Source organism: Schistocerca piceifrons, chromosome 1 (genome assembly GCF_021461385.2).
Source record: "Schistocerca piceifrons isolate TAMUIC-IGC-003096 chromosome 1, iqSchPice1.1, whole genome shotgun sequence".
Taxonomy (NCBI): domain Eukaryota; kingdom Metazoa; phylum Arthropoda; class Insecta; order Orthoptera; family Acrididae; genus Schistocerca; species Schistocerca piceifrons.
The window spans coordinates 881,044,458-881,068,952 of record NC_060138.1 but is presented as its reverse complement, the minus strand read 5'-3'; the positions used below and the strand labels follow the sequence as shown (position 1 = coordinate 881,068,952).

Here is a 24,495-nt window from a genome sequence, read left to right as displayed (position 1 = left end):
ATGGCGCATGCAGTTGTTTACTGTGCCAAGCTACTATTGCATTTGTGCACTTTTCCTTTGTACTTTAAACTGAGGGAAAAAAAAGAAACTTAAAAATCAATTAAGTTTTCAGCAAAATCACTTCATGAAACCAGTAGCTGACACTTTTGCTTCTTATTGTGTTTTGAATGTGTTGGCGTAAAAGAGAAAACCCTTTGGAGGTGCTGAAAGAAGCATTTGGAGAAGATGCTGATCAGTTCTTACAGAACTTCAAAAAAATCTGAAATATTGGCTGCCATTCGACCCCTTCAACTTTCATCAAGAATGTTCACAAGAAGACTTGAAATGGCGTCTAATGATGTTTTTTAAAACAAACTTGGATAAGTGTTGTTATTTTTCAGTGCAGTTTGATGAGTCCAATGCTGCAACAGGCAGTGCTCAGTTGCCAGTTTCTGTAAGGATTATTTTTAAAAACTTTAATGTCAAGGAAGAACTTTTGACAGTAATTTCTTTGAAGGCTGTACAAGAGGAGAAGATATATTTTTTCCCATGAGGCAACTGATCATATCTAAGAAAATACCTATCTACAAGCTTGGAAACATTACCACCAATGGAGCTCCAGCCTCAAGAGGTTCCAAAAATGGTTTTCTTACTCTGTGCCAAAGAGAGGAAAGTTTTCCACAGTTTTTAACATATCTCTGCTTTTTACACCAACAGTCTCTGTGTGGAACATTTTTAAATCTGATTGAAACTACGAAAACTAACGTGAAGATAGTCAACTAAATTAGGTCTCTCTCTCTTCATAGAAGACTTTTCAGACATTTAGTAGATGTACTGGAACTGCAATATGGAGATTTTCTTCTCCATAATGAAGCCTGTTGGCTCAGTAAGGGAAAAATACGTCAATCTTTTGACAATGTTTTACTGGCCATCAAACTCTTTTTTACAAGAACTAGAAGAGAATGGCATGTTAGCTTAAATTGAAGATCCTGTCTGGTTTATGAATTTTGCTTTCTTAACTGATCTAACAGAAAAACTTAATTAGCTGAAATTTGAAGATGATGACAAAGAAATTGCTATATTATATTTGAAGTAAATTTTTATGCTGATAAGTTATGTTTATGGGAGTGGTGCCTTAAACGAAGTGAGTGAAAACACTTTACAACTCTGAAAATCCAACTAGAAGACTTTTCAGACATTTGGTAGATGTACTGGAACTGCAATATGGAGATTGAATTTCATGCAACAATGACCTCCAATTTGAAGGATGATTTCAATGATTTTCAGATTTCAGAAAGTTTAAGTTGTAATCCAGTTTGTATCTATCCCTTGGCTTACTTTGAACTACTGAATGTATCTTGTTCCACTGAAAATGTTCTTGATACAGATAGGGCGGAACCCAGAAGCTCTTGGCCTCTAATCCCACAGGAGAAACATCCTTGTCTCCCCTCTCTGTTCCTTTCGTTTCAGGATAAAGACCCTGTTTGCTTCTACTTACCTTTGTGAATCATTGTTTTCAAAAATGAATTTCATTAAAAATAACCACAGAGCAAGTTTGAACGATGAACACATGCACTCTTGTATTTGACTGATAGTAAAAAGCTGTGCACCAAATATCAAGGACATTGTTAACAGTACATCTAGCCAAGTTTCACGTTAAATGAAAGATAATTCTTGTGCAAAGAATGTAAGTATATATTTGCGAAATATTATCAAATAAAACTTTTATTAATAAGTAGCTATTTTACAGTATCCAAAAATAAAAAATGTAGTAGTTATTGTATTTTTTAAAGAAGTACAGCACTTTGATGCATTCATATGCAATAATAGATCACAATGGCTTCGTGCTTGCCTACCCATGACACGAGGGGTCCAATATTAGAATCAGACCGTAAAAGAGCTCTGGAAGACTTGAGATCAAATAAGGCAAAAGGTATAAATAGCATTGCACTGGAATTTCTAAAATCATTGGAGGAAATGGCAACCAAACAACTATCCAATTTGGTGCGTAGAATCTGAGACTGACTGCATACCATTAGACTCTTGGAAAATATCATTTACACAATTCTGAAGATAGCAAGGCAGGTAAGTGTGAGAACTATTGCACAACCAGCTTAACAGCTAGTGCATTCCAGCTGGTGACAAGATTAATACACAGAAGAATAGCAAAGAAAAGTAAGGATCTTTTAGATGACGATTAGTTTGTTTTCAGGAAAGGTAAAGGTACAAGAGTGGGAGTTCTGACATTATGTTTGCTAATGGAGGCAAGACTGAAGAAAAATCAAGATACACTCATAGGATTTGTTTTCCTAGAAAAAGCATTTGACAATATAAAATGATGCAAGGTGTTCGAAATTCTGAAAAAGATAAAGAGTTAAGCTGTAGGGCAAGAGGGATGTACACAGTATGTACAAGAACTAAGAGTGAACAATAAGATTTGAAGACCAAGAAAAGAGCATCCAGACTAAAAGGGTGTGAGGCAGAGATGCAGTCATTTGTTCCCACTGTTTAGTTTTTGTATTGAAGAAGCAGTGACGGGAATAAAAGGGAGATCCAAGAGTGGGAATAAAATTCAAGGCGAAAGGTTATCAACGATAAGATTAACTGATGATATTGCTGTCCTCATTGAAGGATGAAGGGAATTACAGAATCTTATGAATGGAATGATTAGTTTGAGTGCAGAATATTGATTGAAAGAAAACCAAAGAAAGATGAAAGTAATGAGAAATATCAGAACTGAGAATACTGAGAAACTTAACCTCAAAATTAGTGATCACAAAGTAGATGAAATTAAGGAATTCTGCTACCTTTAAAGCAAAATAATCTATGATGGAGAAAGCAAGGAGGACATTGAAGCATACTGGCGCAGGCAAAGAGGATGTTTCTGGCCAAAAATCTACTTGTATCAAACATAGGCCTTATTTTTTTTTTTTTGGAAGAATGTATGTTTGGAGCACAGAATTGTATGGTAATAAATCAGGAACAGTGTGAATCTTGGAACAGAAGACAATAGAAGGGTTTGAGGTGAGATGCTATGGAAGGATGTGGAAAGTTAGGTAGACGGATCAGGAAAGGAATGAGGAGGTTCTTCACAGAATCAGTGAAGAAAGCAACATATGTAAAACATTGGCAAGAAGGAGGGGTATGATGAAGGGACATATTTTTAAGAAATCAGGGAATCACCTCCATGGTATTGGGAGGAGCTGTAGAGAATAAAAACTGTGGGGGAAGACAGAAGCTGGAATACATGCAACAAATATTTCAGGACATAAGATGCAAGTGCTTTTCTGAGATATAGTGGTTAGTGCAGGGAAGAATATGTATCGGTCTGCATCACACAAGTGAGAAGATTGGTGACAAAAAACGGTTCAACTGAAAGAAAATAAAAGTGGTTGAGTGGGTAAACTTACTGTGGGGTATCTTTGACTAAACATTGAATTGAATAAAGCTAGGCAAGAACAGATAATAATAGATGGCCTCTTGAGATCACTAAACAGTAACATTGATGAACTATTTTTGTCATATAGAATGCTTACACCTATTTATACTAGGACTAGGCAGAGTACATGACATTGCCCAGGTATTCGTGTAGTCCATTTTTATTCTAGTCAATTTCCTCCTCTACCTCTTTCTGTCCATCTCCTCCTACTTCCTCTTTATGTCCATTTTCACCTCCACCTCCATCTGTCATCTCCTAAACTCCCCCACCAAATCTCTGTCCACCTGAAACTCCCCCTCTCTTTGCTCATCTCCTCCTCCCCCCTCCCCTCCCCCTCCCCCTCCCCGTCCCCCTCTGTTTTTATCTCGTCCCACTCCCTCCCTCTTTCTCTCTTTCTCCCCCTCTCTCTGCCCATCTCCTAATCCCCTTTTCTCTACTCTTCTCTTTCAGTTCATGTCCTTCTTTCACTCTCTCTGTCCATTTCCTCTTCACCCTGCTTTTGTCCATTTCCTCCTATCTGTCCTTTCACTCTCCCTGTTCATCTCAGTCGTCCCCCCTCTCTGTTAATCACCTCTTACCCCACTCTGACCATCTCCCCCTTCCTCTGTCCATCTCCTCCTCCCACTCTCTCTGTCCATCTTATCTACTCCAACCTTCTCCTTGTTCAATACTTCCAGCTCCCTCACTCTCCCTCTCCCCTCCCTTCTCTCTGCCATTCTACTCTCCCTCTCCCCTCCCTTCTCTCTGCCATTCCACTCTCCCTGCTCCCCTCTCCCCTCTCCCTGCTCCCCTCTCCCTGCTCCCCTCTCCCTGCTCCCCTCTCCCTGCTCCCCTCTCCCTGCTCCCCTCTCCCCTCCTCCCCGCTACCCTCCTCCCCGCTCCCCTCTTCCTGCTCCCCTCTCCCCTCCTCCTTCCCCTCTCCCTGCTCCCCTCTCCCCTCCTCCTTCCCCTCTCCCTGCTCCCCTCTCCCCTCCTCCTTCCCCTCTCCCTGCTCCCCTCTCCCCTCCTCCTTCCCCTCTCCCCTCCTCCTTCCCCTCTCCCCTCCTTCCCCTCTTCCTCCTCCTTCCCCTCTCCCCTCCTCCTTCCACTCTTCCTCCCGCTCCCCCTCCCCCTCCTGCCCCCCTCCCGCTCCCCCCTCCCGCTCCCCCCTCGCCCTCCCCCTCACGCTCCCCCCTCGCCCTCCCCCTCACGCTCCCCCCTCGCCCTCCCCCTCACGCTCCCCCCTCGCCCTCCCCCTCACGCTCCCCCCTCGCCCTCCCCCTCACGCTCCCCCCTCGCCCTCCCCCTCACGCTCCCCCTCACGCTCCCCCCTCGCCCTCCCCCTCACGCTCCTCCCTCGCCCACCCCCTCGCGCTCCCCCCTCGCCCTCCCCCTCGCGCTCCCCCCTTGCCCTCCCCCTCGCGCTCCCCCCTCGCCCTCCCCCTCGCGCTCCCCCCTCGCGCTCCCCCCTCGCGCTCCCCCCTCGCGCTCCCCCCTCGCGCTCCCCCCTCGCGCTCCCCCCTCGCGCTCCCCCCTCGCGCTCCCCCCCTCGCGCTCCCCCCCTCGCGCTCCCCCCCTCGCGCTCCCCCCCTCGCGCTCCCCCCCTCGCGCTCCCCCCCTCGCGCTCCCCCCTCGCGCTCCCCCCCCTCGCGCTCCCCCCCTCGCGCTCCCCCCTCGCGCTCCCCCCCTCGCGCTCCCCCCCTCGCGCTCCCCCCCTCGCGCTCCCCCCCTCGCGCTCCCCCCCTCGCCCTCCCCCCCTCGCGCTCCCCCCCTCGCCCTCCCCCTCGCGCTCCCCCCCTCGCCCTCCCCCCCCTCGCCCTCCCCCCCTCGCCCTCCCCCCCTCGCCCTCCCCCCCTCGCCCTCCCCCCCTCGCGCTCCCCCCCTCGCCCTCCCCCCCTCGCCCTCCCCCCCTCGCGCTCCCCCCCTCGCCCTCCCCCCTCGCCCTCCCCCCCCTCGCCCTCCCCCCCTCGCGCTCCCCCCCTCGCGCTCCCCCCTCGCGCTCCCCCCCCCTCGCGCTCCCCCCTCGCGCTGCCCCCCCCTCGCGCTCCCCCCCTCGCGCTCCCCCCCCCCTCGCGCTCCCCCCCCCCCTCGCGCTCCCCCCCCCCCCCCTCGCGCTCCCCCCCCCCCTCGCGCTCCCCCCCCTCGCGCTCCCCCCCCTCGCGCTCCCCCCCCTCGCGCTCCCCCCCCTCGCGCTCCCCCCCCTCGCGCTCCCCCCCCCTCGCGCTCCCCCCCCTCGCGCTCCCCCCCTCGCGCTCCCCCCCCTCGCGCTCCCCCCCTCGCGCTCCCCCCCTCCCCCTCGCGCTCCCCCTCCCCCTCGCGCTCCCCCTCGCCCTCCCCCTCCCCCTCGCCCTCGCCCTCCCCCTCGCCCTCGCCCTCGCCCTCGCCCTCGCCCTCGCCCTCGCCCTCGCCCTCGCCCTCGCCCTCGCCCTCGCCCTCGCCCTCGCCCTCGCCCTCGCCCTCGCCCTCGCCCTCGCCCTCGCCCTCCCCCTCCTCCCTCCCCCTCCGCCCCCCTGGCCCCCCCCTCGCTCTCGCCCTCCCCCTCCGCCCTCCCCCTCGCCCTCGCCATCGCCATCCCCCTCCCCTCTCCCTCACCCTCTCCCCCCTCTCCCTCTCCCTCCTGCTCCCCCTCCCCCCTCTCTCCCTCCCCCTCTCTGCACATCCCCTTCCCCCTCTACCTATCTTGTATCCCCCCTGCACTCATCACTTCCTCTGCATCTCTCTATTAGTCTCTCCATCCTCCCCTTTCTGCCCATTTCCTCCTCCCCCTGTCACTGTCTGTCTGACCCTCTGTCTTCTCTCTGTCCATCCTATCCTCACCCTACCTCTGTCCGTCTCGTCCACCTTCTCTCTGTGCCTCTCATCATCTCACCTCTCTCTGCCCCTTCTCTCTGACCCTCTCGCCCTCCCCTTCTCTCTGACCCGCTCGCCCTCCCCTTCTCTCTGACCCTCTCGCCCTCCCCTTCTCTCTGACCCTCTCGCCCTCCCCCTCTCTCTGACCCTCTCGCCCTCCCCCTCTCTCTGACCCTCTCGCCCTCCCCCTCTCTCTGACCCTCTCGCCCTCCCCTTCTCTTTTACCCTCCCCCTCTTTTTCCAACCCTCTCTCCTGCCCCCTCTCTCTTTTACCCTCCCCCTCCCTCCTCTCCATCCATCTCATGCTCCCCACCCACCATCTCTCCATCTGTCTCAGCCTCCCCCCCGCCCTCCCTCATTCTGTCTCTTCCTGTTTCGCTCTTTCTGTTTTGTCCTCCTCCTCTCTCTTGTGAAACTCACTCTTTGCACGATATTTTCAGTGTTGTCAGCAGAGGAAGCCACTTCTAGAGTTTCGAAAAGCTTTTGATTCATTATCACATCAGTACCTTGTAAAGAAAATACGTTCCTATTGGATGTCTTACCAGATTTGTACCTGGATCAATAATTTCCTCATAGGCTGACACAGCATGATGTCCTGTATGGAGAATCATTTTGAGACACACAAGTAATAACTAGTATGTACCATGGGAGATTATGGAACTGTTGCTGCTGATGCTTTATATTAATATTAGTTGCCATCTCAGGTTCCTTAAAGATAATGCAATTATCCATCAGGGAATTATGTCTGGTGAAAATCCAGTAACATCCAGTTAGATCTCAACAAAATATCGGCCTAGTGAGAAACTGCCAACTTATTATTATTGAGAAATTCAAGGTTGTGAATTTCACTAAATGTAAAGTTATGGTATCCTGTGGTTACAGGATGAATCTGCCTCAACTAAAGTCAGGTATGTCATAGAAATATTTGGCAGGACCATTGTGTTAAAATGCTAAGTATTATGATCACATAGGTAAAGCAAATGGCAGGCTACATTTCATTGGTAAGGCATTGGGAAATTGCAGTTTGTCTGCAGAAGGCATTACTTGCAAACCACTGCATGGTGTACACTCAAATACTGCTCAAATATACAAGACCCTCGTAAGACTGGACTAACAGGAGAAATTGAATGTGTAGAAAAACAGGTGATGCAAACGATCACATGCTTAATTGAATGGAAAGAGAGAGAGATTGTGAAAAAGTATATCAGCCTGACATTCGTAGAAGGATCTGCTCAAGCGAAGAACCATAAATAACTTCAAGAACAACCTTTCAGGGCAGTAACTGTGAATATTTGTTAGCTCCCTTGATATATACCATGTGGAGATTGCATAAATAAAATTAGCCAAATAACAGCTTGCACAGACACATACAGTCGTTATTCCATATGTGAATGGTGTGGTTAGAGATCTTAATATGTGCTACAATAAGAAATACCCTCTCCTGCACATATTACAATAATTTGCAGGTTATGGATGTTGAACTCTTAACAGATAAAAAACAGGTTGTTATAAAAGGAGATGTGAACACATGATCTTTAAGCTATTTGTAAATTCTCTAAGAGTATTCTGAATGTTACCATCCTATAACCTTACTCAAGTTGACTCAACAAGAGGGAGAAAAACACCAGACTCACTGACATGTCTTCACCAGTTTTTCACAAATTTAAGTATAGAAGAATTAGTGGTCTGGGCTATTGAAAACTGTTTTGATGGCCATAGAGCTCTATCCAAGAAACAGTACTACATAGTAACACTTGTAAAAGAAAAATTGATCGTAATAAACTTGAGGAGTTACTGCACACATAAACTGGCAGCAGGAACACAAAACTGATGATAACGAAAAGTGAGGACCACTTTTTGAAGTACCTTACTACATCAAAAACTTAATAATAAATTCTGTTTTTTGTCCTTTTATTATATGAATGTAAATTTCTAAGTGAAGCTTCGTCATGGGGTTTTTGTTTATGACATCACACAGCAACTCCCACATGTTCAGCTCATACACACAAATTCCACTATATTTGTGATATGACTTAATTAATAGAGACAATGTCAATGTCCATTCCGTATGACCATACCATATTCAGCTCTATAACAGAATTAAAATAAAATTATTTGTGAACAGCAAATGAATGTAAAATGTAAACCTAGTTAACAGTTACCAGCATTAAATGATTTTAGTCATTGCAAGATGATTCATTAAAAATGAACCTCTTGCGTACTACCTACCACACACATAGACCTGCCCAGAAGGGTAAAGAACAAATGGAGGGGAGAGGAAAGGGGCTAGGGAACTAGGTAAGGGAACCACATATGCAAATTCTTCCATCTGCATTCCAGTAATACAAAAATGTGTTAAATGAAAATAATACACTGTATGATACATATTTAATATACCATTATTCCCTACTGAAAAGAAAAATTACATAGGATCAACAGCCATCAAAATTATGTAATGTACGTTAATCAATACTAGTTAATTAAGGTTATTTTAAATCTGTTACAGGTCAACCATAATTTCATAGAATGAAAATGGTCATGTTGAGAATGATAAGTGCAGCCATTAAACCCAAATATATTGCAATTAAAATGACAAACATTACTGAATCTCTCTAAAATATAGGTTCCTGAAATAAAAAGACTCACTGTTAATCATTCGTAGTTCTTAATTGCAATTTCAACATTAATAAAGTATTTTTTAAGCTTTAGAAACATAGTGTTTCTTTTTTATCTAATTGTTATGGATTGCAAGAATTTTTTGTGAGAGGTAAGCAATCAAAACTGAGTATTTTTTAAATTTTTTGTAAGCTTTAGTATTTATGCAAATTATTGCATTTTATCCTTTGTTTTACAGACAGGTGATGATGGAGTTCGATACTCATTCATTGCAGAGTGGTTTGACAATGAATCGCAGACACTAAGAAAATTTTATTTAATGTACTTCACAGCTGATGATACTGTGGAGCTGGTAACTTTTTAATAAATTATTAAGTTTTTAATTTTTATTTTTAAATGTTTGTACTTATTGTTAGGTACTTATTGTCAGAATGCTGTCCATTATTTACTAGAAAAACAAAGAGTTGTTAACAAGGAGTATTTTTCTATATTTATGTGCTGTTTCTGATACAAACCACAAGTTCTGGAAAGTGCAACAGGCTTTTTAGGCCGCGGGTGATGGATTTCAGGAGGAGTGACTGTGTCTTACTGCCAGTATGTTGTACAGTGGGGTGTATTATTTGCATTTTATTAATTGTAGTACATTTTTATACTTTGAATGTAGTTTATGTACACTCCTGGAAATTGAAATAAGAACACCGTGAATTCATTGTCCCAGGAAGGGGAAACTTTATTGACACATTCCTGGGGTCAGATACATCACATGATCACACTGACAGAACCACAGGCACATAGACACAGGCAACAGAGCATGCACAATGTCGGCACTAGTACAGTGTATATCCACCTTTCGCAGCAATGCAGGCTGCTATTCTCCCATGGAGACGATCGTAGAGATGCTGGATGTAGTCCTGTGGAACGGCTTGCCATGCCATTTCCACCTGGCGCCTCAGTTGGACCAGCGTTCGTGCTGGACGTGCAGACCGCGTGAGACGACGCTTCATCCAGTCCCAAACATGCTCAATGGGGGACAGATCCGGAGATCTTGCTGGCCAGGGTAGTTGACTTACACCTTCTAGAGCACGTTGGGTGGCACGGGATACATGCGGACGTGCATTGTCCTGTTGGAACAGCAAGTTCCCTTGCCGGTCTAGGAATGGTAGAACGATGGGTTCGATGACGGTTTGGATGTACCATGCACTATTCAGTGTCCCCTCGACGATCACCAGTGGTGTACGGCCAGTGTAGGAGATCGCTCCCCACACCATGATGCCGGGTGTTGGCCCTGTGTGCCTCGGTCATATGCAGTCCTGATTGTGGCGCTCACCTGCACGGCGCCAAACACGCATACGACCATCATTGGCACCAAGGCAGAAGCGACTCTCATCGCTGAAGACGACACGTCTCCATTCGTCCCTCCATTCACGCCTGTCGCGACACCACTGGAGGTGGGCTGCACGATGTTGGGGCGTGAGCGGAAGACGGCCTAACGGTGTGCGGAACCGTAGCCCAGCTTCATGGAGACGGTTGCGAATGGTCCTCACCGATACCCCAGGAGCAACAGTGTCCCTAATTTGCTGGGAAGTGGCGGTGCGGTCCCCTACGGCACTGCGTAGGATCCTATGGTCTTGGCGTGCATCCGTGCGTCGCTGCGGTCCGGTCCCAGGTCGACGGGCATGTGCACCTTCCGCCGACCACTGGCGACAACATCGATGTACTGTGGAGACCTCACGCCCCATGTGTTGAGCAATTCGGCGGTACGTCCACCCGGCCTCCCGCATGCCCACTATACGCCCTCGCTCAAAGTCCGTCAACTGCACATACGGTTCACGTCCACGCTGTCGCGGCATGCTACCAGTGTTAAAGACTGCGATGGAGCTCCGTATGCCACGGCAAACTGGCTGACACTGACGGCGGCGGTGCACAAATGCTGCGCAGCTAGCGCCATTCGACAGCCAACACCGCGGTTCCTGGTGTGTCTGCTGTGCCGTGCGTGTGATCATTGCTTGTACAGCCCTCTCGCAGTGTCTGGAGCAAGTATGGTGGGTCTGACACACCGGTGTCAATGTGTTCTTTTTTCCATTTCCAGGAGTGTATTTGACAGAAAGTATGGGTAATGATAAGAAGAAAAATTGTGCCAGTTGCTGGTGGTTTGTACGCTATGTACTCATATATTTCTTGAAAATTGCGCAATATCTGTAAAGTAATGGACATAACACAGTGGGTAGTAGCCTACAATAATGAGCAATGAGCATAGTACAAGCAACATTTTATTGGCAATCACTGTAGTCCCCCCCCCCCCCCCCCCCTTTTACACTTAGTTCAAGAGGCCTACATGTTTCTGAGCTTATTTCTTAAATTACTTGATGTATTTTATATCCATCTTTGCAGCTGGAAGAAAATTAATATTTTTACCACCAGATGTGTTTTATTTTATTGAAATAAAATATCATCAGTGGTCTGTAATGAAATATATTTACATTGTTACTTATGTTAAATCTGAGTTTTGCTCACATCAGAAAAGATATCTACTTTCATGGATTTTAGTCATTCCCTTATTTGGCACTGTTGTGTCTTGTACTGTAGTTGCAAAGCTAGATTTAAAATACCTTCAATTATTATAAAGCAGCTACAGACAGTATGATCACACAATGAAGAATTTTTTTCTGAAAATTCATTTCAAATTTTGTAGCTTTACTGTTAGAACACAGTAGTCTGCAGTTGGAATACCACCTAGAAATGTTTCAACAGTCTCTTTCTATGCCCTATTTTTTTACATTCCTGTTTATGAGATATTTGTGAGCGAGTTTTCAGTCAGGGTATTATATGGTACAAGAATCTTAAGTTTTTCAATGTGGTCATTGGTCCGGCCGCTTTGTTATACTTGTAGCAACAAAAACTTGCTGTCACCTGGAAACCACTCATTCATCAGTGGCAAATTTTGAGTAACATCTACATTTCTGTCATTACTTGCTTCTTTTGGCAAAACAAACCAGAATTTGCGCGATGTCACCTCGCTAACAGCATAATGCAGTTGCAATTGCGACAGAATCCGGAAGCACTGATTTACTAAACAAGGAATTGATGAAAATTCAGGTCAAAAGTGTATGAAAAATCACATACTCTGTGTAAAAATAAACATTTCATTTCTTTACTTATCTTGTTGCAAAGACACACTAATTCTCATTTTTCCAGCTGGCACAGACCCTTAAAAAATTATAGCATTGGTCTACATTACCCATATATTGTGGTAGATAAGAAAGTTCTGCATGTTTATCATATAGCAAAATACTCTCCTGTTTATATGCTGTCATTTGCCAGAATCTTGTTGTGATATCTCGAGCTGTTTATGAGTTAAGAACGAGATTGTGAATATTTCATAAGTGAAGTGCTATATACAGTTCATTTTCTTGAGATTGGAATTGGGTATTGATCTCCATCCAAGTTTAAAGAAAAATACAATATAGTAACTCAATTTCATATGCAGTAAGATATGGTCTAATATACACCAAATGCTAATTCGTAGTGATCCCAATTTTTAATTGCAATAAATTCGAATTTCATGCAATGTGTTATGTACATGCGAAATATCACAATAACTATGACCATTAACAAAATAATAGGCACTTCATCAAGAAATTCACATATAAAGCTCTAACTAATGTAAAATCCGAAGTTTTTGCCGAATAGTTTCTTTGAAATCATGTGAGAGAGGTTGCAGGTTAGCCGGTGTGAGCGCAGTGCTGTGAGAGTGATGGAAATCAATGTGTGGGAAGAGATCAGGTTGGTGGACTTCCTGACTGACTGTGGCCTGTTACGAGGTCCACAGGTGTGTGTATGTGGCTGTCAGGCTGGATTGCCAGTCCCGAAACCTATGGATGCAGTCTCGAGGTTGGGCCTCCATGAATGCACAGATAGGGGCTACAGGTATCCAAAAATCTGCTGGAAATATCTGTGGACCATTAGAAAAATCAGCTCGTGTGTGGCAAGCTAATGTTGAGGTAGGTTGTAACATGAAAATGAGCCCTTTTTCCTCCCAAGTCTTTCCACTACACTGGGGATATTCCTCTTTGATGTGGTCACTATTTATCTGCTCACATGTGTTTTTCGACTTGTCTTCGAAGGTACACTAGCTTTCACTTGCTGCGGGAGCATTGACAACAAACAACTTTCCATCCTATGTAAATTGAAGGGGATCACTGCTGTCATCTGCAGTGGGACATTACGCGTAGTGGCAGTGATGAGTGAGTACCGGACTGGGATTCAAACCCGGGATCTCCTGCTCACTAGGCAGGTGCGTTAACCACTGCGCCATCCTGGACACAGCATTATCACAACTGCACGGACTATCTCGGTGTGCCTCATGGCCGATCCACTTTCCCACTGAGCGCCATCTATCCGCAGTCACTCTCCACTTTACTCCTGTTCATTACTCTGAGATTCCCAAAGGAGCGTGAATGTACTTGTGGATCCACTTTGAAGAAGATGGATCCATTGCCCAGCTAGGCCAATCTGATTATATGGATACATTGTGTCTGTTCTTTCAGAATGACCGGATGTTTGAGGGCATCAAAACCCACAAAATGTCAGAGTTCCAGGCGTATTGAACACTGTGCGGCAAGTCTTTCACTGCAAGCGGCATGAGGAAGATGGTCCTCATCAGCCATGTGGGAGGAGCTAAGCACTTCAAGGCAGTCACAGTGGTCAGAAAGACAGTGGACATTTGTCTTTTTCATCAGTCTTTGACAAAGGAACAGCTGCAATCATTAAGTGATGCACAGACTCTTAAAGGATGCCTGTGTAACACAACACCTAGGCCAGTGAGTGCGAAAAATGTTCAAAGAAAGAAAAAGCACCACTGGTATTTGAACCCAGGACCAAATCACTCAAAGGTTTTCTTAAACCATCTCTAGTGTGTGTTCTGTATATCCTCACTGACGATTATTTATTTTCCCCGATTGGTGTATGTTGTACTATTAAAAGCGTGTTCCAATAATTCTTTGAAACATAAGCGAGGAGAACAGGGACTTGAGCAAGCTGGGGACCCTTGCCAGCAGGGTGGCACTCCAAAGTGACCACCAGACTTTGGCATTCTCAACTTGGCTTGATGTAACCAATCATTTCCTTTTCTAATGTAATGTTTTTGTGTTCACTATGGAAATGTGCCACTGGTTTTGCAGTGAAGACTGATTTTCCATTGTTTTTGTTGTTCTCCTCTTCCTCTTTAGATGACAGGGTTGGTTTCATTAATCCAGGCTTCATTGTACACTTGTACCGAAACTGAACATACCGATCTATGGACTACCCCTGTTCTTCCCCTGATAGTATCACACAGGAGATATCTTCATTCCCTTATTGGGATATTCAGTTGTATTCAGGCTGGTACTTCCAGATAACTCTATCATCTACTGGGATAACTGGGTAAGATGAAGATGATCTCTTGATGCTTGAGCGAGATGGTGGTGGCTGGCGAATCAAGGGTTTCGTAGTTGAGCTGGCTAGCTCATTGTCCTCCCAGCAACCTCAGTCTGGTGTCACTTCCATCACTGCCACTACACTGTGTTGGCTAACAGTCGTATTTCAAAGTATCTAATCCAGGATGATGTTACAAAGTTGGAAATAGTATGGACTCTGCAGGGCGTTGGGAACTATGTGCCCGTTTCTACTACAGGCAAGCAGACTGCATTGTTTCTGGTCTTGTTCCCTAATGATAATGTAGGTAGTAATGCGCAGCTTGGGTGGACCAAAACATTACATGGTATCATTTATGGGTTAGCTCCACACTTTAGGGAAAATGTTCTCACTGACCTTGAAGGGGACACACTGTTTGTAATCCTATTTGACGAGAGCCTTATCAAGGTGGCAGAGTTGCAGCAAAGGGACGTGCTCTCAAATATTGTTACAAAGTTAACAAATAGGTTGAAGCACAGTACTTTTCATCCATATTTTTAGGCATTCCTCTTGGTATTCCACTGCTGCTAATATGTTAAATGAGTTTAAGAAAGAAACTTCTGACCTGAATCTTTCCAACGTGCTTCAAGTATCAATGGATGGGCCAAATGTCAACTAGGCATTCTTGAAGGACTTGTGTCTTGATCTGAAGAGTATTCATGGGGACAGTGTGTTAACTTCTATTGATGTAGGATCTTGTGGTCTTCGTACAGCTCACCAGAGTCTCAAGAATGCAGCCTCAAAAACCATTTGGGGTGTTGCACCTTTTATGAGATCAATTTATAACATGTTGAAGAATTTACGGGCGAGAAGAGCTGATTATAAAAGATTTAATAAGCACTAAGATTTGCCTTTCCCTAAAAGGTTTTGCTCCATGTGCTGGCTGGAAAATGGTGATGTGGCCAGTCGGGGGTGTGAAAAGTAAAAGAGTACAAGATTAAAACAGATATTTACAGTTGGTGAATGATGTTGAAGACCACGAAGATCCTGCTGCAGGTGACAGCCAAAGGTTTCGTGCTATGAAAAGAAATGGCACCCGAGACCATCACTCCTGGTTGTCGGGCCTGACCGTATGGCGGACAACAGTCAGGTTGGTATCTCACCGCTGTTCGAGGCATCTCCGAAAATGTCTTGGCACAAATATCTTCCTTTTGCTTTGTTTTGGGACGGATCGTGTCCTTTTTAAGGGAATTCCAATGTGTGAGCCCCACGGCACCTTTCCTGTACAGTGCTGATGTGATGTACTTGGTAGCTAAGGCTGATGTGTTATCTGCTGCTGAATCCATATGTGATATAAAACTTGATGATGAAGCTGGTCTTATTGCTCCCAAAGAAATTAACCTTTGTGATGCTTAGGACTAAGTAAAGAGACTTTTTGGTCTAAATGTGTTTAAACCTCCTCCTAAAAGGAACTTTTGAAGTATGGTATTTGTAGATAGATCAGCTTATGTTATCAAGGATGGAATAATGACAATATTATGAATAATGTATATTTTAATAATAATATTTCATAATATTGTTTTTTGTGATCCAGCTGCGATAAATAGCAGCCTAAGTACTAGGAAGATAGAATCTCAATGGCTTGCAGAAATCCTCTTCATAGAATTGGATGAGTGCTAATGCCTGTGATAAAGTTGAGAAAGAATTCACACAAGTTCTTGGCAAGCAAGAATTTTTGGATCACTGCGCAAGTTACAAGGGAAGTGAGAAGAGAATTGATAACTTTTGGGGAGAATTATTGGGTGATGATACCACCTGTCAGCATTTGTACAGCTTTCTTCAAAAGGTTCTCATTCTGAGTCATGGTCAAGTCTTCATAGAGCAAGGTTTTCCCATTAATAAAGAGTGTATTATGGTCAACCAAAAAACCAAGTCATTGGTAGCCATAAATGAAGTATATGACGGCCTGAAGTGAGCTGGCAGTGTCTTCAAGATTGATGTTAACAACTGAACGATTCTGGACTATCACAGTGCTCAAAATCGGTATGGCAAGGCTTTAAAGCAGAAACAATGTGAAGAAGATGAAGCTGAGAGAGCTAGACAGAAAACGTCGATTGTCCAGCAGGTTAATGAACTGAGGCTGCAAAAGTCACGTATACTGGCCAAGAGGCCATTGAACATTAAACTGAGTGGAATTGACGAAGAGATCACTCTAGGAGTTTTGACTGCTTTTCATTGATTGATTTTAATTGTTTGTTTGACTTTTGTTGCTTGACAAAACACTAAGTATTATTTGGCAGAGAAAATCTCACTACACGTACCCCAGTACTGTCATTCTTATTTTTGTAGTGTTGACATTATGTTATACAACATCGTCCTTTTATGTTTATTGTGTGATGTGATGCATTATCTCATCTCAAAAGTTCATAAATCCTGTGTGGGAGAAGGAGCAAGAACTTGCTGTTAATTCAAAGTTGGAGTTAACTTATTAATACTCACAGAAATCCTTTAGCTAAATTGGCTTTTATTTACAGAACTTTCATGTTTATTTGCTGTTCAGATCGTAAATCCTGTAAAGGAGACAATAATTCGATGTTAATTCAAGTTAGAGTTTACAACACGTTCAGAAATACAAAAGTCCTTACATTTTTTTGCCAGCTTACTGTTTACTTATCCTTCAGATCACAAAATTTTGTTGGGAAAAATGCTAAAACAACATGTTCAGAAATACAGAAGTCCTTACATTTTTTTACCAGCTTACTGTTTACTTATCCTTCAGATCTCAAAATTTTGTTGGGAAAAAATGCTAAAACTGTGTCCAGAAATTGGTAGAGGTGATGTATATGTACAGACAAACAAATGATTACAATTTCAGAAAAACTGGGTGATACATTCAAGACAAATGATTGTCACAAATAGAGCAAGCCATTAATGCATTGGTGCACTTCTCGTCCTTATGCAAACAGTTATTTACCTTGGCATTGTTATACAGAGTTGTTATATGTCCTGCTAGGGATATCATGCCAAATTCCATCCAGTTTGTGCTTTAGATCGTCAAAATCCTGAGATGGTTGGAGGCCGTTGCCAATAATGCTCCCAACATTCTCAATTGGGAAGAGATCCGGTGACCTTGCTGGCCAAGGTGAGGTTTGGCAAGCACGAAGGCAAGCAGTAGATACTTTTGTCATATGCGCATGGGCATTATATTGCCAAAATAAAAGCCCAGGATGGCTTGCCATGAAGGGCAGTGAAACGGGATATAGAATATTGTCAACACACTGCTGTTCTTCAAGGGTGCTGCAGGTGATAACCAAAGGGTTCCTGCTATGGCCCGGTTGTCGGATCTGGCCATATGGTGGGCAACAGTGAGGGTGGTATCCCACCGCTGTTTGGGGTGTCTCCAGACATGTCTTTGGCCTGGAATCTGATTGACTGAAGTAGAATTGTCTTCAGTGGTAAGTCCCACTTCGAATTGAGCCCCGATAACCAATGAAGACATTGCTGGGGACATCCCAGATAGCAGTGGGATACCAACCTCACTGTCACACATTGTGTGGCCCGACAACGAGGATGGATGGCCTGGGCTGCTGTTCCTTTCCATAGCACAGCCACTTTAGTTGTCTTCCATGGCACCCTTACAACACAGTGGTGCGTTGACGATATTTTGTGTCCTGCTTTGTTGCCCTTTATGACAAGCCATCCTGGACTTACATTTCAGCAAAACAATGTCCACCCGCACACAATGAGTGTGTCTACAGCTTGTCTTCATGTTTGGCAAATCAGGCCTCGGCAAGCATATTCCCTGGGTCTTTCACTAACTGAGAACATTTGGAGCATTATTGGCAGGGCCTTCCAACCATCTCAGGATTTTGATGATCTAATGCACCAATTGGACAGTGTGTGGCACAATCAATAACCATCAGGAGGACAGCCAACAACTCTGTGAATCAGTGCCAAGCTGAATAACTGCATGTTTAAGGGTCAGAGGTAGACCAAAGTGTTATTGACTTGCTCAGTTTGTGAAGCTCGTTCTCTTGAATGAATCACCCAATTTTTGTGAAATTGTGATTATTTGTTTGTCTGTATGTGTACACTACATCTACTGTTTTCTATCCCTTTCAGGTAATTCCTATGTGGTGTTTCCTTTTTCTCCTCAGAGTGTATATTCATTTTTTCTGACAGTGAAACTGCTGTGTTACTTTAGTAACAGATTGTGACTAATCATTTTCCTGTTACTGTCCCTTTCATTTATGATGATGAGGTCCCATACTCCGTGGAGTGTGGGGAACGATGCGAGAGATGCGCATCGCTGACTAGGCAAGGGTCATAGCGGAGGTGGTTTGCCATTGCCTACCTTCGACCATAATGGGGATGAATGATGATGATGAAGACAACACAACACCACCCAGTCATCACAAGGGAAAATCCCTGACCCCACCGGGAATCTAACCTGGGACCCCATGCGCGGGAAGCGAGAACGCTACCGCAAGACCATGAGCTGCGGACTTTCGTTTATAGGTTATAGTTGTAGACACATGAGAAGACAACTTGGTAGTTTGGGATACTGATTGCTATTGTAGTTTATTAAAAATGTTGTCTTTTCAGTGTTAATATGCATAATGAATGTTAAATTTTCCTTTCTGCCAAATTAACGTAGAATTTAAAAAAATAGTACTGGGGTTATTTACGTAATCTGATTCATTCATTCCTTCATAGGGTTCAGAGTGGGGTTTTATATTTGGATGCAAGTTACCATGTTGTCAGTAGAAATCAGACAGGAAGCTGGAAATCCTCAAATATTTAAAAAGAAAGCGGAACAGGATCTTATTATACACTCCATTATAACTTGTCATATTATTGGGGATGAAAATAAAAAGACTAAATAGAATTGAAATAAAGGCACAGAATTCAAGTATTGGGCCTTATTGTAAATAAGAAAACTAAAACCGCACAGTTTAGTAGCATTTAAGGAATTGCAGACTTGTTTTGAAAATAAACAGAAGATATTTCACTGTAATCTTTTTCCTGTCCTATGAATCTTACGGGCATCAGAAGTTTGGTTGAAAGTGTTCAAGGCACACTAGAATTATACTTCTTTCTTTGCATCTCACCCCTTCTTGTTGCCACCCACACGCTTAAAGGTGACCAGTGGTATTTCACACTCACAGCATTTATTCCTCCCAGTCATTCCAAGAGTTACAATTAAGAAGGAAAACACACACACACACACACACACACACACACACACACACACACACACACACACACACACACACTCTTTTGACATCCACTACAGGTTTTAAAAAAAGGTAGGATAAATAAGTAATAAGTAATGCTAGGTAATGAGCTAGCATATACTATTCTAGTGTTTGTTGCGTATGTTTCCCCCAGTTTTGCAATTGTGTGTGCTTTTAGAACTATGTTATTTTTGTTATAGCAATTTCATAGTTACATATTCTTTTATTCCAGTTTGATATTAAAAATAACAACACTTTCCTGAAAAGAACAAAATGTGAAGGAGTTAGTGCAAAGGATATTTACATTGGAGCCATCATAACAATTTTTTCTCGGCAGATGAACATAACAGACTTCGCTGATAACTTCACAAGAGAGAAGTTTGGTAAAACATTACAGAAGTAAGTATTATGATGCACTCTTATTCTGTGTTATAAGGGTCAAAAACAGAGTGAGGAGGAATTGCAGGTGCAGACTATAGTGCATATAAGAAAATTAAAAATTATATTGATTAGAGAACATGGATTTGTTCACTTGATAGGGCAGTAAAATTTTGACTTTTGAAGAAGAATCAATCACATGCTGCTCAATATGGTTAGGTTACCTCTAAAAACATACAAGGAAGCTAGTATCATTTTGATTGCTAGGTTTACAGACTTGAGGTGGTGAGGTGGAATTATGAACAGAATTATTATCAAGATACACTGCCTGCCAATAAAAGTGAAACAACCAGAAAATATAGTAAGATACACACCATTGGTTGCTGTGTAAATAATTGGAGTTGCAATTCTCTCTGTCGGGTAGAACAGCCACCAGTGTGTGTTAATGTTGTTTGGGTTAAGTGTTGTTACCAGCCCTTGTAGGATATGTTAGGGGTGTGAACAGTGTCATATCTCTGCTTGTGTCTGTATATGTGTGGATGGATATGTGTGTGTGTGTGTGTGTGTGCAAGTGTATACCCGTCCCTTTTTCCCCCTAAGGTAAGTCTTTCCGCTCCCGGGATTGGAATGACTTCTTACCCTCTCCCTTAAAACCCACATCCTTTCGTCTTTCCCTCTCCTTCCCTCTTTCCTGATGAGGCAACAGTTTGTTGCGAAAGCTTGAATTTTGTGTGTATGTTTGTGTTTGTTTGTGTGTCTGTCGACCTGCCAGCACTTTCATTTGATAAGTCACATCATCTTTGTTTTTAGATATAAAAACAAAGATGATGTGACTTACCAAACGAAAGCGCTGGCAGGTTGATAGATACACAAACAAACACAAACATACACACAAAATTCAAGCTTTTGCAACAAACGGTTGCTTCATCAGGAAAGAGGGAAGGAGAGGGAAAGACGAAAGGATGTGGATTTTAAGGGAGAGGGTAAGGAGTCATTCCAATCCCGGGAGCGGAAAGACTTACCTTAGGGGGAAAAAGGACACACACACACACACACACACACACACACACACACACACACACACACATATCCATTCGCACATACACAGACACAAGCAGACATTTGTAAACGAGCGTGTGTCTGTGTATGTGCGAATGGATATATATGTGTGTGTGTGTGTGTGTGTGTGTGTGTGTGTGTGTGTGTGTGTGTGTGTGTGTGTGTGCGTGAGTGCGTGAGTGTGTATACCTGCCCTTTTTTCCCCCTAAGGTAAGTCTTTCCGCTCCCGGGATTGGAATGACTCCTTACTCTCTCCCTTAAAACCCACATCCTTTCATCTTTCCCTCTCCTTCCCTCTTTCCTGATGAAGCAACCGTTTGTTGCGAAAGCTTGAATTTTGTGTGTATGTTTGTGTTTGTGTATCTATCAACCTGCCAGTGCTTTCGTTTGGTAAGTCACATCATCTTTGTTTTTAGATATATTTTTCCCACGTGGAATGTTTCCCTCTATTATATTGAGATTCAAATCTTATTCATTATGGAGGTGTTGACTTAGCTCTTCAGACAGATAAATGTGAAATCGTGAAGGGTGTAGTAGAAAGCCAGCACATCAGCCAGAAGAGTGAGTGAGGGAGTTAGCCCCTCCCACCCACCCACCCACCTGCCCCCCCACACCCCCTCCAGCCCCAACCCTTTTGTGTGTGTGTGTGTGTGTGTGTGTGTGTGTGTGTGTGTGAGAGAGAGAGAGAGAGAGAGAGAGAGAGAGAGAGAGAGAGAGAGAGAGAGAGAAATTAGTCTGGATATTGTCAGCTGACTAGATCATGAGTGTGTATATAAGAATATTTGATGCAGTGTGTAAATCCTTGTAAAATTAGACCTGCAAGTAATTACACTATTATGACTTTTAATTGTGTGTTCTGTTTATGTTACATAAACACCATTAAAAGCATTGTAAAAAAAGGTCTAGAAATGAATAACCGAATACGCAACTGTCCATTGGGAGAACCATTTCTGTTTGATATTGAAGAAGTATTACTAGGTATAGCATCCATAACACAAATTGCGAAATTGTTATATGGCATTTCGTTTATGTCATTGCTGTACAGAACTTAAACTCTAGCTGCAGTTCTCACAAGCAAAAATTTGTGTTTTCTGACTTCCATTCATTTAAATTAGTTCAGGTGAATAGAATGCATAAACAGCTCCCTCATGTTTCTCCATGCATTATAATCTTCATTGATATGCTTCTGTACTATTTGCGCTTGTTTCCTGATGCCACCTACCCAATTTCTATAAGATCATAACCTCAGTCCTTTTTTGTCTGCTGGAATCAAGCAAAGAACTGACAAGGCCCAGTCCATCTATGTCTGTTCTTCTGCCATGTGTCCCATCTTCCTCCATTTCAATTTCTCATTACAGTTGTGACAATGTCTTCTCCTTCAGTCTGTTACCTGTCTCTTAGTTATTGTCAACATGCTTTCTTCATTCCATCTAGTTGAATTCCATTGCACAGTGATTATGGTATAATTCAGGCAGGAAAGAAGTCAGCCTTCAGTTGCGATTCAATCTGTACTTTATTGCAGATCTAGATTTCAGCTGTAGTGTAGCTGTCATCAGTGCATATTAAATGAGTCATGCAGGATCAATAGGCTTGTACATGCACATGTCAGGTAATAACATTTAGAAGCCTGGTGAGTCTGCATTCACATTAAACTATGTTCATTCCAAGGTCACGTAATAATGTGCATTTACAAGCCTGTTGAGTCTACTTGACCCATTTCATACACACTGATGATAGTTGTACTGTAGCTGAAATCTAGATCTACAGTAAAGTACAGATTGAATCGTGACTGGTGGATGACTTCCTAATTAGGTAGTTAGTTAGTTAGTTAGTTAGTTTGCTAATTAGTTTGTTTCTTGTTCCCTGGATCATTTTGTATGATAAATTATAATGATGTGGAACAAGTCATTTTACATTCACATCGCAAATTAAACATGGCTACATGCTGAACATTTAAAAGTTTTCTTTTTTTTTTTTAAAAAAAAAGAAGTGTATGCAGATGCCAGTTAGTTATTCCTACCCATTACCTTTTACACACTACAGTAGAAATTCCTCTATGAAATAGGATGAGTTGTCAATGAGACACTTTCCAATTCATTTTCAAATTTTGCTTTTTTGTGTTTGTCAGACACTTTATATCACTACATGAGTGATGAAAAATTTTTGTTGCACAATTGTGCCCTCTTTTTGTCCTAAAGGCAACCTTAGCATGGAGTAATGAATGTCATTTTTGCTTCTGGTTTTGTAATTATGTACATCTTTGTTTCTTTTGAACTGTCATGGATTATTTTCAACAAACTCCATGAGGGAATAAATATACTGTGAAGCAGTAGTCAGAATGCCCTACTCCTTAAACAGATGTCTACAAGATCATCGTGGGTGGACATCACATATTACTCTTACAGCATGTTTTTGAGCGATGAAGAATACTTTCTTTCGTAAAGCTGACTTACCCGAGAACATTATTCCATATGACATTATTGTAGGAAAGTATGCAGAGTAAGTCAACTTACTGATTTGTCTCTCCCCAAGATTTGCAGTGATTCAGCATAAAAATGTGGCTGAACTAAGTTATTTTAGGAGATCCAAAATGTCCTTTTTCCAGTGTAAATTGTCAACAATATGGACACCCAAGAATTTCGAAATTTACAACCTATTTATTATTTCCTCTCCATGTGTTTCACTTACCAGAATTGTAGCACCTATAGATGTGTAAAATTGATTATGCTGTGTCTTTTAAACTGAGGGCAAGACCATTCATAGAAAACCAGTCAATGGTACTTTTGAGGACAATGTTTACCATTACTTCATTTTCTATAAGTATGCTTGGATTGATTACTATACTAATGTCATCTGCAAAGAGAACTAGTTCTGGTTGTATATTAGATGGAAGATCATTTACATATATGAGGAACAGTTGTGGAACTAAAGTTGAGCCTTGGCGAAAACCATAGATAATTTCTCCCCAGTCAGAATTACGTCCATGGACTACATTGTTTGAGTTACTAAGCACAACTTTCTGCATTCCTTTAGTTAGGCATGACATTATCCATCGTTAGGCTATACCATAAATCCCATAAAACTTCAATTCATCCTGGAGATTACTGTGGTTCACACAGTCAGATGTCTTAGATAGGTCACAAAATACCAACTGGTGCTATTTTATTATTTAACACTTGTAAAATTCAGCGAGTGAACATGTAAGTGGCATTCTCGGTAGAGCAACTCTTCTGAAACTTAAACAATGATTTGCTGAGTATATTATTGTCACTGAAATGTGGTACTACACTAGAAAACCTCACCTTCTCAAATAGTTTGTAAAATGATGTCAGCAGTGAATTAGGTCTAAAGTTATTGACATCTCTACTATCATGTCTTATATAGCGATTTGACAACAGTGTATTTCAGTCTGTCAGGAAAAATGCTTTGAGGTAGTGATGCTTTACATATTTCAGATAAGATTGGGCTTATTATATCCCAACAAATCTTTAGTACTTATTGGAAACACAATAAAAAACAGATGAGTTTGTATTTTTGAAGGAATGTATAATTTTCTTAATTTCAGCA

The 24,495-nt window shown here is 43.0% G+C and overlaps 1 protein-coding gene across 3 annotated transcripts in view; it reads left to right on the top strand.

The window, feature by feature from the left end:
- The window catches only part of LOC124716536 (nucleoside diphosphate kinase 7-like), an 88,692-nt gene that overhangs the window by 14,393 nt on the left and 49,804 nt on the right, over positions 1-24,495 (top strand). For 2 of the 3 annotated variants that reach the window (XM_047243181.1, XM_047243183.1), the window contains 2 exons: positions 9,102-9,215; positions 19,724-19,890. In XM_047243181.1, coding sequence (XP_047099137.1) covers positions 9,102-9,215; positions 19,724-19,890 — 281 coding nt within the window. The remainder of the gene's footprint in view (positions 1-9,101; positions 9,216-19,723; positions 19,891-24,495) is intronic. The other variant, XM_047243184.1, reaches the window with a different exon arrangement.